Source organism: Labrus mixtus, chromosome 8 (assembly GCF_963584025.1).
Source record: "Labrus mixtus chromosome 8, fLabMix1.1, whole genome shotgun sequence".
Lineage (NCBI taxonomy): Eukaryota > Metazoa > Chordata > Actinopteri > Labriformes > Labridae > Labrus > Labrus mixtus.
The window spans coordinates 14,900,538-14,916,648 of record NC_083619.1 but is presented as its reverse complement, the minus strand read 5'-3'; the positions used below and the strand labels follow the sequence as shown (position 1 = coordinate 14,916,648).

At 40.8% G+C, this 16,111-nt stretch overlaps 1 protein-coding gene across 2 annotated transcripts in view; it reads left to right on the top strand.

Moving 5' to 3' along the window:
• The window catches only part of LOC132979096 (ephrin type-B receptor 1-B), a 151,269-nt gene that overhangs the window by 125,160 nt on the left and 9,998 nt on the right, over positions 1 to 16,111 (top strand). The window contains exons 10-12 of one of the 2 annotated variants that reach the window (XM_061044603.1): positions 1,824 to 1,946; positions 3,008 to 3,255; positions 5,002 to 5,217. In XM_061044603.1, coding sequence (XP_060900586.1) covers positions 1,824 to 1,946; positions 3,008 to 3,255; positions 5,002 to 5,217 — 587 coding nt within the window. Of the gene's footprint in view, positions 1 to 1,757; positions 1,947 to 3,007; positions 3,256 to 5,001; positions 5,218 to 16,111 lie in introns of both variants that reach the window. The other variant, XM_061044602.1, reaches the window with a different exon arrangement.

Below are 16,111 nucleotides of genomic sequence, written 5' to 3'. Positions count from 1 at the left end.
CATTAGGGCCACTCAGTAAATGATCGGGGAAGAGTAATAGCTGGGTAAATGCTTGACATTGGTGAAAATAACATGGTTAAGTGAAGTGCACTAAACGTAAATGGATTTTGCCGGTCAACAAAATACTCTTAGAGGGTCAGGAATTTATTTGAGATTTATATTCCAATTGCAGCAAATTAATCAGTTTGTCAGTATTTCCATTTCTGTCCTATGTGTGGCCATCCAAATGAAAAAGTTGTGAAATTAGAGAATGCATTAGATGCCCAAAAGTCACCATTAGGCATGCATTCTCTACTGACAGGCTTGTTGTTGTATGTGCAGGTTGAAAATAGAACTGGCGTTTGGATTCAATTGCTTCATACACTTAGATGAAGGAACCGTCAAATATTAAAGTAGAGATCTATTTTTTGCCCACTGGCCATAAAAAGATGAGTCCAGTTAACCAGGGAGGTTTGTACCCGAGGGAGAGAGAGGGATAAACTGTTTGCGTTTTAAATTATACATGAAAGTGAGCTCTGGCATGTGTATTAGAAGCTAATGGGTCTACATAGTGTGTATGTATGCTGGCTTGAGATTTTTAGTGCATGTTTGTTGCTGTGTATTTCCTCCCTGCTGGGATCTGGAGTCCCACCCAGTGGCATTTCTGAGCGAGCAGCTTGGCGACACTTGTAAATAAAATGACTTTATGGAATGCAAAGCTGTAAACCCTCTGATGGATTAACTGGAATCCAATCTGTATGGAATCTCTAATGAGCAATTACATCCACACAGGAAGGGTTCAAGGCAATTAGAGCGCTAACTAGAATCAGCTTCTAGTCGAGAGTGAGGTGAGTCACCTTGATCCCTCCAAGACCAGACCTTATCCTGCTCGCTTCCCTTGAGACCTCAGCCTCTTTCCATGTGGCTTATGCAAATGAGCAGGCACAAATTGACTTGATGGAGATGAGTTTATTCCAATCATGACTGCTGTGTTTTGACTTAACAGCTCTGAGAAAGAGTGCTGCCCTTGGGTGTCACTGTAGAAATGATGATTTGACGCTTGCAATGTCCGTCGTGTGGCAACGCGTATTGAATTTGTTTACAAGTATTTTTCTTCATTCATCCCCACCCGGCTTGTCAACAGAAAATTCAGCCTCCATTTGCAAACATCCCCACTCTGTGAACTGAGCTCACCTATTGCAGAACAGCATAAAGAGCTAGTTGATAGCGCAGTGGTTTTATCTCTTTATGAGCTCCTATAGGGAAGGGGCTGCAGGGAAATTGGTTCTACCACTATCAAAGAGCAGAGACTGCTAGGGTAAGGGATAAAAGGGTAAAGAAATCTGTCTACATTTACTCTTTCTATAAACCCCCAACCCCTCCCTCTATCCTTCATCTTTTTTCTCTGTTTTTTTTTCTGGTCTCTTCCCTTCTTGCAAGAAATGAACCATCAAAACTCCATTTTGTTGTCCATTTCTATTTGTAACTTTTGCAGTTACTGAAAATCTTCCACCAATACTATTTAATGTGTGCTAATACTCATTTACATTATAATGCTCTTGCATGTCTCTGGGGGGGACCGTAGAGAAAATGGAGTAATGATAATTAAGGATTGTTTAGCTCTTACAGTGATTGCAAGTAAAGCTGTGTCACACAGTGAATTAGCTTACAACTTGAAGGGCATTTGCAGTCCTCAACCATTAACAGTAGACATTAGTTCAAACAAATAGAACAGTGTCTTCTCCTGGAAAGCTCATTTAGCACTTTGGTTGTTCTAGAACTCTCTTTGCGAGCCGACATGTCTAACTGCCCCTCCCCACTGGGCTGCCCGACCCACTTCTCAGGCTCCCCGGGGATGAAGATCTACATCGATCCTTTTACCTATGAAGACCCAAACGAGGCTGTACGAGAATTCGCCAAGGAGATTGATGTCTCTACTGTCAAGATCGAGGAGGTCATCGGAGCAGGTATGGACAATGGGTTCTATGGAACAATCTGTGTCTGTGTGTTTGCAGGTAAATGCAAGGTGTCCGTGAAATGCTGTATGTTGTAGGTGTAAGTATATTTATGTGTGCTTGCATGCAACCAAGCTGGCCCTTTTGGCAGCCACATGTGATGGGTACTTGTCAAGGGCCCATGTCAAGTGTACTAGCTGCATATAGGCCAGCTACCTTGGGACCTAATGGCATTAGAAATAGCTCAAGCAAACCTGGTGGCCTAGTATTCCCAGTGCTTCTCTGGTTTTGGATCCTATAAGTGTTTCTCTCTAACATGTCATACCTTGCAAATTCCCCTTTCAGTTACTTCGATGTCTTTGATTTTTGTAAGGATTTATTTTTTGTTGTGGAGATATTTGTATCCAACAAACAGATGTATTTGACGCACATTGACGCAACTGGAGTCAAAAATAGCCCCAGCATAGTGCGTCCACATGTCTCTCCAAGACGTCTTCCCCTTGGGACTGGCTACACCTCTTAACAGTTCATGCTGGTAGCATATGTGTTTGGTCATACATAGACTTAAACTCCTCAAGAAAGGTGTGAGGAAGTGACGACAGATAGAATAGGGGGGGAAGGATACAAGGGGACTGTCTAATTAAAGAATGCCGTATTTGCTGATTTCACTGTGTGGTGTCTCTGCAGGACGTTGAGGTGGTGATAATTAATCAAACAGGTTCCAGATATTTAACAGATAGTGCTTTCCGGTTTTACCTAGCTTGGGGAGTATGAAGACACTTGGCAGGCTTTTAGGATAGATGAATATTGTGAGTCAGAGGAGCCATGCTGTTAAGGAGATCATGGAGGAGCAACACCGGAAAAATCTTGGACAACACTCAGCATGCTTGATAAATCCTAAATGAAGATTTATAACAGCACTTTGGGTAATATTTCCACCTAGGGACACGAGATGCCACTAAGCTTGATAAATGAACAGCTTTAGATCTCATCAACTCTGCTAATCTTTTGTCTAATCCTTTTTTGATCAGACAAAAAGTTCTTGTTTTTGACAACGTCTCTTTCACCTTAAGGTGAATTTGGGGAGGTGTACAAGGGTCGTCTGAAGCTGCCCGGTAAGAGGGAGATCTACGTTGCTATCAAGACCCTGAAGGCCGGTTACGTGGACAAGCAGAGGCGGGACTTCCTTTCTGAGGCGTCCATCATGGGCCAGTTCGACCACCCTAACATTATCCGTCTGGAGGGTGTCGTCACAAAGAGCCGCCCGGTCATGATTGTTACAGAGTTTATGGAGAATGGTGCCCTCGACTCATTCCTCAGGGTGAGTAGTTTTATAAAAGCATAAATGTTTTGTCACAAAAAGTTGTTGACAGTTATTCAGGGTGATCAAAAATTATGTTCACAAGTTGAAAAGAAACCTCACACTCTGAAACTAAACAGAATGCCCCTGAAATCCTCCTGATCTGGTTGTTCACACATGCACCTCACAGCAGGACACTATTACTGTCAATGGGATAGGGGGGCCAAGGGGTCTCCTGAGGCTAGATATGGCACAGGAGTGCTGGACAAAGCAACAGAGTCTGTAAGGTTTTTATGAGAATATACGCCTTCATATCAATACTATGTGTAGTTTGACAGGATCACAATATCAACAGAAGAGCAGAGAAGAACAGAAAACAGAAAACATGTTCCAGCAGTTTAATGACATGTACATGTCTAGAGATTGAACTAGTCTCCTGAATACAGTCGATGCACCAATCTCAGGGAATAAATGTCAAGAACCCCTCCCACTAGCTGGAGTTGAATTTGCCTCATTATATCCTACTGTGTTCTCATGTCAGCGAACTTGGACTTTTAAAAAAAAAAAAAATACTAGGGGGGTGGCAGGAGAAACTACAGATAAAGAGTGAAATATTTTGCTGTTTGCATTTACACATGCAGCTCACCACGAAAACTTCAGGAGTTTTTCAGTACCTTTGTGCAAGTATGAACAAGGCTCAAAAAGCTCATGTTAAAAAATGTAAAACAGAGCCAGAAAAGGCGTTCATGCTTAGAATCCCTTCTAATTCAAATTAGAATAAGCCTTCTAAACCTATCGTCTGCCAACAGAGAATATATTCCATGACAATGAACATGATTTCAATCATTCATAATTGGAAATTTCCGTTAGCGAGCCCTATCAGCCTTTAATTTCTGTTTTAATGTCTGGGGCGATTAATGAACTCCTCACTCTTTCTTTTATAGTGAGGATTGAGCGGACATACAGCTTAATCAATATTCAACTCGCTTTTTTTCCTCCTTCAATCTCATGGATTGGTGTTCCATTTCACTTTGATCTAGGGTGGGTTTAAAGGGGCTCTTTGAAGTTGGCTTTGCTAACCGCCACATCCGACTTGTGTTTCCATCGATCTTCTTTACCCTCTTATTTGTTACTGTGTTTCGGGGTTTCAAAGCTTGCTCTTCAGAGCATTCACACAGGGGTTTTGGGCACCATGCGTGGATGCTAAAGAGATGGATGCCTGCATGCCCGAATGGAACAATGCTCTCAACACCTTCAATGAACAAGATTGGCTTCAGGAATCCATTTTGCTTATCTTTTACAAGTGTACTTTTCCTCTGGACATTTCGAGGATTTGAAAGGCAAGAAAAGAGCTCAGCTTGTCCAACCTTTGAATGGAAAAGTGTAACATCAAATTAAGTATATAGAAAGGAAAAAACTTTAACCGGAAATACGTGTCCACATTTACCCGCTACTATGGGTAGTTTCAACCTTAAATAGACTTTATGTCGTGCACATGCCCTCTGGTTGTGGTAGTAAAGATCTAATAGAAGGAATTTTTATTGTGGTGTCAGCAGAAAATAAGAAAAGACAGGCAGAATATTTTGCACTGACATTTGCGCCAAGAGAATAAATGAAAACAGTAAATATTTAGCCTCCAACTTGAGGTAGTAACTATTGGAAAACAGGGTAAGAGAGATCTGCATCCCCAAGCTATTCTCACTTCAGTTAATTACATCATGTCTTAAGTACTGTTTCTATTTGTGATTCTTTTTTTGTGTGCTCTAGCAAAACGATGGCCAATTCACGGTGATCCAATTGGTGGGGATGATGCGGGGGATCTCAGCTGGGATGAAATATCTCTCCGAGATGAATTATGTCCATCGTGACCTGGCTGCGCGTAACATCCTGGTAAACAGCAACCTGGTGTGCAAAGTGTCTGACTTTGGCCTGTCACGCTACCTACAGGATGACACCTCTGACCCCAGCTACACCAGCTCTCTGGTAAGTTCCTGTGAAGTTCATCTTATATTTTTGGTTTGGTTCTTTGGGTAAAATGAGCTATGTTGTGTCTCTTTTAAGTGAGTTGTCTATACTTTTTAGAGGTAGTCCAAACACCCTAAGAAAACACATAACCTATCAGTCTAATCAGCCTTATATCTGACATTGTCGTATTCTCTTTGAAGGTATGAGAAACCGTTCACATTGTCAGTGCCTTTCATTTTATAGGAGCTGTCTCTCTCTGCTTGCTCTTCCTCCTCTTTCCTATACTCTGCAAGTCATGGACCGAAGGGTCTGTCACATCTTCATTAGTGCGGAGACAAGCCTCCTCTGGGAAGGCTCTTCTCTCGTTGACATGCCCAGAGTGCAGAGGAACCAAAGGGCATTGCGGCCTCTCAAACTGACAGCTACCACCCCCCCTCTCTCCCTCCCTCCCTCCCTCCCTCCCTCTTCTCTCTCACTCCTCATTCATTATTACTGGGGCATCATGGGAGGCTTTGGCTCCTCATTAACTCCTCCACACTACAGATCTGTAATTATTAGCAGCCATCGTTAGTTCATCTTCTGCCTCTCCTCTTCCTAATTCAAAACACACTCTTACACCCTTGCAAACACACGGCGTAGGTCATTAGGACTCCCGGCATGCCTCAGTTTGTGCGTGTGTTTTTATTTTTGTGTCTTTATGTGTGTGTGAGCCAGAGGCATGCATGTGGGTTTCTGCGTGGGCAGGTGTCTGCGTGCCCATGTGCATGTGTGTAGTATCACCTCATTGACTCTGCTTTGAGACTTTGGTGCAAATTAGCTTGTTTACTGCCAATGTATCATGTGCTTTGCTGCCTCAAATTTGAATGCAGTAATGTCCTCTTCAAGCAGGACTGGTCAACAGAGTATAAAGAGCAAGGTTCTATGTTATCTACCCTAAAAGCAGACTTTAAAGGTTACATATTATCCTCCTTTTTAACCAGTTTAAATAAGTCTCAGAGCTCCCCAAAACATGTCTGTGTTATAAATCCACTCTGATCCTGTATTTTATCATGTCTATAAACCCCTCTATTTCAGCCCTGCTCAGAACAGGCTGTTTCTGTGTCTGTAGCTTTAACTGTAAATGATCTGTGTCTGACCACGCCCCTCTGGAAGGGGATGTGGCTCCAGCTTTCTCCCTCCATGCCCTATTGTTTACGGTGCAAATGCTGAATAAACACCTAGCTGGAGGAGGGGTTACTGCCCTTTGTGATGTCATTAAGGGAACATCTGCATACTGCCTGTTTGAGCACACATTTCCTGAAAAGTGGAGCAGGCAAAAGACAGAGAGGATGGACTTTTCTCATAACTGGGGTGTTTGTAGACAGAGTAGGGACACATATTAGTGTTAGAAACACATGGTAAAGTGTATTTTGCATAATATGTGACCTTTAAAGTTTAATAAACTTACATTATGGATATACCTGTATTTGTCATATATTTCTGACATAGCCTTTTAATTCAAAATTCACTGCACCATGTCCTGTATTTGACCTTTTCTCTTCTTGTTTTGGGTCACCAGTCTCCAGTGGCCCAACACATCTTTTTCTGCCAGTCTTACCTGGGAGAGGAGGATTTCACTTGTATGAAATCGCCTTGGGGGATCTTTCTGAATATGATTCATTGTACACACTGAGAATGTGCAGCATGGTGGTAGCACTGTATATATTACGGATAAATATGAATCTATTATGCCATAAAAAGGACCTATTTTAGGAACAGTTTCAGAGGTACTTCAATGCATGCAAAACTTCGGATCAAAAGCATGCATTCAAATAGCCTGTGAGTCTTTGGCACACAGGTATGAACAAAGAGTTCTCAAAATAATCTATTTCATCTAAATATAGGTGAAGAAAACAAAACTATCATACTAAACATTGGATTTTTTTTTTTTTTCAGTTTTATGTCCTCCTTGTAGCTGAGCTTTGGTAGAAAATACCTTCTGCTAGAGTTATTACTATTTTAAATGCACAACATGACGTGTAGGAGCAGTTAAGGCTTCTGATTGACAAGAGGTGTAAGCCCAGGTGTGGACAGAGAAGCTATGACCTCACATTGGTGTAGCTGAGGGCTAATTGCTTTGCAGGATTAGCTTGCGTTGTATCCTTGACCCCTCCGGCTAAACCTTGCTGAATTGGTCTTCTGTAGCAACAAAGAGGAGCAGGACCTCTGTTGTCGCCGCTGAGCTTGCTAATACAACAGGGTGTAAAAGGTTGGGATTGGATTATAGATTGTGCTCGCATTTTGATGTTGTCTTAAATGTAAACAAAGTCTCCTCGAGGGGCATTGTCCAGAGAGTCAATAGAGCTGGTGAGATTTGACGTTTGAACTGTTTCAAGGGTAAAAAAAAAATCGTAGTTTTTTTATGGTTTTTTTTTTTGGTGATAGGGATTTAAAAAGAACACATCAAAACTTTGGTTGTGCTTCACTTTTGCTACAAAGCACTTTAAAAATCAAGGCACTGGTCTCTTATGGCCATTTTAGATCTTTAATTATTAATTCTAATTGCACATGTTTTAATTGATTTTGATTTTAATACTTCTCATTATCTGTTTGTCAGTTTTTAACTGATTTTATTTATATGTGTATATATATATGTGTGTATGTATACAGTAAATGCATATACTTAAATGTGTATGTGTACATATATATGTATATGTATGTTTGTTATTTTTCATTGTTTTTCCTGCTCGACGTCATTGTAAATGAGGGCTATGCTCTCAATGATTTTCGAGTTTAAATAAAGACATAACTTTCATACTGAGTGCTTATCATAACTATGCAGATTAAATATTCAGTTCAAAATCAATTTCTGCTTCCACCAAAGCAACACATCTGTTTTATTCATAACCCAGCAAGTACTAAGAGACTCATACCGTCAATATCTCTGTTAATTCTTAAGAAGAGCGTAATGTGATCAGCTAACAGATGTGAACGATTCCAAAAGACTTTGCTAATGTAGCTAATGTTGCTACACACCAGAGTCCTCCTGATCCCTCATCCCATGTTTTTATGTAAACATGCAAACAAGCATGATGGGAAGTGGCGGTCCACAGGTCGCATGCAGGGTCTTATGCTGTAATTAAGCCATGCATGGTGCCCTTCACTCCATGACTTCTTTAGCTATGACCTGACACTAACCAATCAGCGAGCAAGGCCTGCATCGCAGACAAGGCCGAGGGAATCAGTGAAATTAAATTGCGCTGACATGTAGTGATTTACATCGCCATCGACCTCCTCCTCCAGCAAATTAATCACTTCTTTCCCTCTACTGCTTTTCTAATTTTTCCCCGCAATTCGAGGCACACCAATTACAGTGCCTGTGGTGTGATGCTGGATGTATGGTTGGGAGGACATGCTGGTAATTGCGTTAACCCTGGATGTGGGTTCACTCTGGAGCGATGTTGTGGAGGTTTCAGACAGAAGGGGGCTGTCCTCCCTCTCTGTTGGCTGCTCACCAAAGTCGTGATTAATTAGGCTCACAGGACAATACTTGCACTGCGCTGGTCTTGCTGAGGTGATGTGTGCTAATTATTTTAAAGACTTTAAAGACTGTGATTGTGTGTGTAAATACAGCTGTGGCTTGCCTGTGTTTGTTTTGTTGTCTGTAATTACATTTACCTAGTTGTGTGTTTTCAGAGGTAAATGTACGGACATTGACCATAAGGCCATGTGAGATGTCGATCACTCTTTTTGGCTTACAAAATACCTTTTGGTTGAGGAGTATTAATACCTGTGGACCTCTAGTAAATACTAACTAATTGGGATGTCATCTCTGATCGTAATAGTCTTTAAATCTGTACTATTAGAGTTTTTCAAAATAAATTCTGCCACAATTTACTTACCATATTTGCCTGACACGTTTTTTCCAAAAGATAAAATAAAAAATTCTGCCTCTTGTGCCACTCTCTGCGTCTTTGCCACTCGAGGATTTTGGAGAGTGTTTTGGCAATTACATGTATAACTGAACGTTTTGACAGTACTTTGGTGCAAACTCAGAAGGCTCATTTTACTACACAGCATGCAGACTGCAGAGGAAGTAAACTTTAATTCATCAGAAAAGCAAAACCTCATAAAGTAAGATGATGAGATGGATAGCATGCATGGTAGGATTTGGTAAAAAACATTGTTCTGTCTCTCAACAGAAACAGAGAATGGGCAATTACACCCGGCAGAGTCTTGACTTTATATTCAGGTATAAATGTCAATAAATTCAAATTAAATGCAGTAGTTCGACTATCCCATCATTTGCCCCACTAACACAGGTAGGCAAGGGGAGATCTCTGAATTTCATTTTGTCCCATGGTGACTAGTCCAAATAAAGTTGCTTTAAAGTAGAGAATTGGAAATTTACTGTACACCTAATGAACTTGGACAACTGTCTTTATTCTCTATATTTATCAATCCACCTATTCAAGGAGTATTACTTTCACAAATCCATTCAGCCAACTTTCCTTCCTCTCGCTGTAGGTGTGATAAACAATATGTCATTGTTTTAGGCTATGACATTATTTTGTGCTTTAGGGTCATGAGTGAAAGTCAGAAATCCCAGTATGGACACTTGAGGTTTAAAGTCGTGGTCTCAAGGACATTAAGTTAAATAAATGTATTTTAAGTCATACTCTTTTGTGGTATGAGTCAACACAATAGTGTTAACCCTATATATGGCCATTTTAGAATTGGTAGTCTTCAAAGGATTATGAAAAGAGTGTTAAATTGAAATTCCTGGGGAAAATAAGCTGCGTCCGTCACATTTAAGTAGATGATCTACCTGGGAGCAAAGTGATCTACTCTTTCCGGCTGCTCAGTAAAAAATAAACAGTTGGAATGGCTGAACCCCATGGGTCAAGCTAAAGACATCAAAGCTTAGATCCATGAGATTTCTACTTTAATGCAAAGGTTGGGGTAAATATTTACGAGCAAGTGGCTGGGAGAAAGTGCCGTCGTGTGTGGTTGTGTGTGGACATGTCTCTAAAATCTGGCATGACTGAGTGTGCCAAGTCTATAACAGCCTTGACAAGTGCTTTTAGCCTTTCCAACTGTGAGTTCATGACCACAGGGTCTAAGTGAGGAGGGCAGGTTTGGGTCAGAAATTTCTGCGTGTGATCCAGCTGATGGCGTGCGAAGGCATAGGTGAGCACGGCTATGTGACTTTCTATACACACACAGTATATATCCCTTAGGAGTGTTTCTCTTTATGTACATGTATGTGTGTCTGTGAGTGTTTGTGTGTTTGTTTGTGTCATTGAGGCTGAGAGGGGTTGAAAGGCGAGGTCACACAGAGCCAGTAACAAAGCTCATCCGTCAAATCCCTGTGACCTGAGTGACATTCTCTCAGCTGCGCTCCAGTGCTCACACTATGTGGACCCCTCTGCTGTTTCTGTCATTTGTCTGTTTTCTATTTGCATGCTCTCCCCTCATCTCTCGCTGTCTCTCCCTGGCTTCTGGCCCATGCACTTTTTTGGCTTGTCTATTCAACTTGTACTGAAATATTTATGTACTGAATAAAGTTAAGGGGACAGAGCCTCTGAGCAAACAAGATGGAAAATGGGAACATGCCCATATGGACCATGCAAAATAGGCAAACAAAGGGACTTTCTTGCAGGATTTTATCTTGATATATCACTTCTGTATGCAAACCATATGAATATTTACCTTAACATCAAACATTTATATCCATACATCACACCATAAGGCAAGGTAAACACCCTCGTCAGCCAATTTCAGGCAAAGAGCAAGTTCATCCAAACAAGAATAGATGTGCACAAACTGAAAATGAATAACTGATTTTTTTTCTTGCATTGACATTTCATGGAAGAAAGACAAATCTGGCAAAAATGTTATTTAAAAAGCAACTCCTTTCTCCAGCAAGTGCTTGCATTGTTAATATTCTAGCATCAAAAACACCTTTGATATCTAGTCCACACAACACCACACGGCAGTTTCAAACAACCGTATTGTGAAGTATGAACATGCTTTGCGGTCTATCAAACCAAGATATTTACTTATTTCTTAATACAGGTAAAAGGAAAATGACTGATTCTCTTTGATGATGAACAGCTGTCACTCATTCCCCAACATAACTCCACAAGCCTGATTTCCTGACGCTATTTGTGATGTTTAAAACATCAATGCTCAATGCATCCCTGATTTACAGATCAAATGTCTGTCCTTTTATATCTGCAACACAAATTCTGATATAAATGTTTTTCAATTTCCAAGGTTTGCAGCTGTAGGTTGATACAGAATCAGTCGTGTTGGCCTTTATTTCAAAATGTATGAGTTGACAGTTGAATCTGGATTGCATCATGACATCCACATGTAAAATGCTGTAAGAACCTCTGAACTATTTTTCCTCCCATTCTCTCCAATGTGAAGCTGTTGCAATATACCACCATTTAAGTGTCTAACTAAATTATTTTAGCATAGGAAATGTTAAAACTGGTACACAGCTGGGTACTTGGGTTAGACGGGTTAACCCTATCTAAACCCAACCTAACCCTAAGTTAGTTGTATTAGAAGCATTTAGAGAGGTTTACGCTCTCTTGCACAGATACTCCAACTCCCCAACCCCCATAGGTACTGTATATGAGTCACCATTGTAGTGACCAAGATCAATCCCCATCTGTCTCTCCACCAACAAACTAGAGGTGCTGCCACTGGGCAACTGGACCTCAGTCACGCTTGTTCATAATTACAGCAAAATCCTAAACCTAACCTAATTTGTTTTTTTTATCTCTTGGTTTTGTATTCAAAACTTATTAAGATGTTTCCAGGATAATTGTATTCAGATTGTGCAGTGTAATTGGCTCAGTCTTGCACTAAATGTATCTACGGAAAATATGGAAATTAGTATGATTATGAGGCAGGAATACATAGATTCTTGATCCATAAGTGGTCGCTGCATCAAAGAAGGAGCAGCCATCCAAAGCAGTCCACCTTGATTAATTCTATAGCTATGTTTGCCAGAGTCAGTTTACAGTGGGCAGTGATTCCCCATCTGTGGCAATTGGACTACATTTGCGTCTTAGCAGAATTCACAATGAAGTTATATGTAAACAATAAACATATCACACTACTGTATGGTTAACAGAAGCAGTACATTCCTATTAAATCCCCCAGATAACCATGGCTGTTTATTTTTCATTCAAATGGCCTCTACACTAGCCTGCCAGTAGCTTTAACAAAATCAGGAACAACATTAGCCTGAAGTAATAAGATGTTCTGTATAAGACGGTCAATTTATAATGACCTCTCTACATCCAGTGAAGAAATCATGAACCCATGTCAGGGTCTTGTATAAGCATTTAAAAGTACAAGTAGGATGGGATACTTCTGGGTAAATCTTTAATTTATACTGTTACTGAACTGGATTTCAGTTCAGTAACAGTATGGAGGAGTTATTTTTGAAATGGGATCAGAATGCTAGAATATTTCTGGAAATCTCAACTAAGGATTCTTTAATCTTTTTTCTTCAGAAGTATAGCAATTATATGTGGCTATTCTGGGTGTAAAGTATGTTTTCTGTCCCTTCTGTTATCGTCCCAGGCAGTATAGAAAAAGTTTAAGAATTCATTTATTAATCAAATCTGAAAAACAAAAAGCCTCAAAGAGTTCCCGGCCCACTGTGAGACTGTTTGGGATGCGTTCAACACAAAATAAAACTTTAACAAATGCGTCCCTCAACTTTTGCTAGACTTCATTGTGTGGTGAAAGACCTGTGTCTTTCTATCCACCAGATTCTCATGGGTGTCTGAGAAACCAACATCTCCATCACCAAACCTCCCCACTCCCACTCCCTCTCTGTTTTGTTTCATTTTTCTTCCCATCTCTCCATGTCACTCTTCCTCTCTCGGGCTCTCTCCTCCATCTCTATCTCACCCTCTTCCTCATTCCGTTTGGGCACACTTCCAAGGCAGATCTCAAGATTTCATTAAAAGGATGTTGATGGAGCACTCTTCCCAGCCTAAAGTAAATGTGCTCAAGTCCGTTTGAGTGTGTATTGTTTGGAAAAGGATTACTGAAGTTGGAGAAGTAAAGAAAAGTGGAAGATGGAATGGGGGAGGGAAAAGGCAGGGGGGGGAAGATCTGCATATTTGTCTTTCAGATGACGGGAATAGTGCTGCTGGGAAGTGAGAAGGTTGAGTAACAAAAACACAGCCGGCCATTGGACTCTTCTTAATTGCAACTACAGTACGCTTTTCCCTGACTTTTTATTGATAACTGCATTTGGAATCCGACAGGATTCATGCTTCAGCTTTCACTTTTTTTCTGCATCAACATTTGAAATGACAGTCTACATGAAAGTATCTGGCATATTGGCATCTGCAATGCACTTCAAAGGCATGACAGGTGTTTCATATCCCTGCTATGTGTATCCCTGCCTTCTCTCACACACACACAAATACACACATTATCGGGCCAAGGGACCAGGACAGACACCAGTAAATAGAGGCATTACCTGGCCAACACATGTTTATCCTTCATCTTTCAGCCCTAGCTGTCACAGAAACACACTCGTCTCCCAGTGTTACCTCCTAACCTGACACTCCCTGCACTGCTTTTTTGCAATCACACGGCAGACACATCACTAGCTGTCACAACTGGTCACAACCTGTCACAGACGGACGTAATCCAGGTGGAGCTAGTCATGTACTGTAATATCATTCCTATGACAAAGGGGTGACAGCACATCCCTGTGTCTGCTCTGGATGTGTTCTGGATGGAAAGCTATGTGTGAAAATGGCTTTAGGTGTTGTCCACATGTGCGATATGAGATTTCAGAGGAAGAGAAAAAAAATCCCAATATGTAGTCTTCAAGTGAGAGAACTATAGAGTTTTTGGATAGCTGAGGTAGGGCAGCATTCCCACACTTTAGAATGCTGAGCACAATTTTAAATCTAACAATAGCCTTTTGCCCATCCAAACTTCAACACTTGATTTATTATCTCAGAATTTACATATATTTATTCAAACCAACTCTAAGAAGTTTCTTACTGGTTATAAAATAAACTTAAATAAAAATAAAAAAAAGCCTCATTTTGACCCACAAAAAGCCAATAAGACCATCAGGGAAAAAAATTAATATTTCTGTTTAGTAAGAAAGTGGAACAGCTTAATTTGCAATTTCCATGGAAAATATTTAACAGTGAGCTGAATGTTTGTTTGACTGCGAAAAGGAGGCCGGGTAGGGTATTTCTTTTAATAGGAAACATACACCTATGCAGAGTTAGGATCAGCAAAGACGTACTATTTTGTCAACAGAAGTCCCCAAAATGGACACAAACCAGAAGTCTGTCAAAGTTGCTTTAATAAGTAGAACCATCAAAGTGAAAGTATAGGCATATGACAATGCAGTGCAAATAAACTACTGATACAATTTAAAACAACAACATAAGTGCAAATATCTTATCACTGACTAAAACATTTATTTTCTCATGTATCTTTAATAACCTCTTATTGCCCACCTGTAGTACCTTCACTGCCCTTGAATGGCCCGCTCCACATATCACTGCAAGTACAGCGCTTTTTCTTCATAGTGCCTACATTTATCAGCCAGAAAATATACCCAACCAGCATCTCTGTAAAATGAGTCACTGTATCCCCCCCCCCCCCAATATATATATTACCAAGGGAGTTTTGCAAAGTGTCACTTGATATCATTACAGATGACTCCACTTGAGGCCTAGAAGCCCTGCAGCTGGAGTGCTACACTACAGTCTGGCCTTGTCTACACACATTCTGAGTCAACTGTCCGAGATAATAGCAGTGTGTTATTCTTTTTAAGGGCCGATATTTCACTTCAAGGCAAACAAAAAAACAGCTTGTTCCTTTTTCTGTAGCCAGCACAGTAAACCATATCTAAAGAGCTCTCCTCATGCTTCAGGGCTTCACAAAGCTCTCGTGCCTTTGTGTTGACATTAGGTCTGTTTTAATTCCCATCAACACTTCTCATTCCCTGTGGTGCTAACGCTCTTTTTACTGAATTACAACAAAAAAAAGAAGCTCCACTGCTTTTTATTATGTTTTTCCCTATATGCCTGAGCTGTTCAGCACTTCATGTTATTAAAGCAGGATTTTGGCAGAGCTATCACTGGCCCACAGCAGTAATTACTAAGGGTTTGCATAGCTGCCTCTGACTCACCAGCCTTGGAAATGTTATTACTAAAGTCTGTCTCATTGGAGAGGCACACAGGGAGCATCTTGTGAAGCCTGTGTCTTTGCTCAGGCCATTTCAGCGACACTCAGCTCATATCCCAACAGAGTCCCGGGGCATGAAACCAGATGTACAGAGCGAGTGAGGGGAATAAGTAAGTAATGATAAAGAGAGGCTGTAATAGGGAGCGTTTTGCTCAGAGCAGCGTTTTTTCTTTTCTCGTTTTGTTCGGTGTTTATTTCTTTGTTTTTTCTTTTTCATTTTACGCATGTTCATCTAAACAATATAATTGACCTCGAGCATTGCTCGGACAGAGTGATTGAGGAAGAAGCAGAGGATAAGCATTTTTATATTCTTGAAGGGGAGATATTTGTTTCTGTGCAGCTCCTTTTTGCCCTCAGAAAAAGAAAGTGCAAGAGAAAAGTGTCCCAGGGTCTCAGTTTAGATGAAACGATTCTGATATGAAGTAGTCTGAGATATGAGAAAAGCATTGAAGTCACTGGGGCTTAGATAGCCTTTATTCCACTATTGATCTCTTCCTCTGCGTATTTCTTTTTCCTTCTTGCGATTTCTCTCTGTCGCTCACTGCACCATTGCCTCATTTCTTGCAATGCCTCATGCCTTTTTCTCTCCACTTACTGGTGTGCTTATTGAGAGCCGTGAAAGCCTTTCCTTTGGATCTTGCAGAGTGTCCCGGCAACAGTCTCCCTTCAGGGTCAA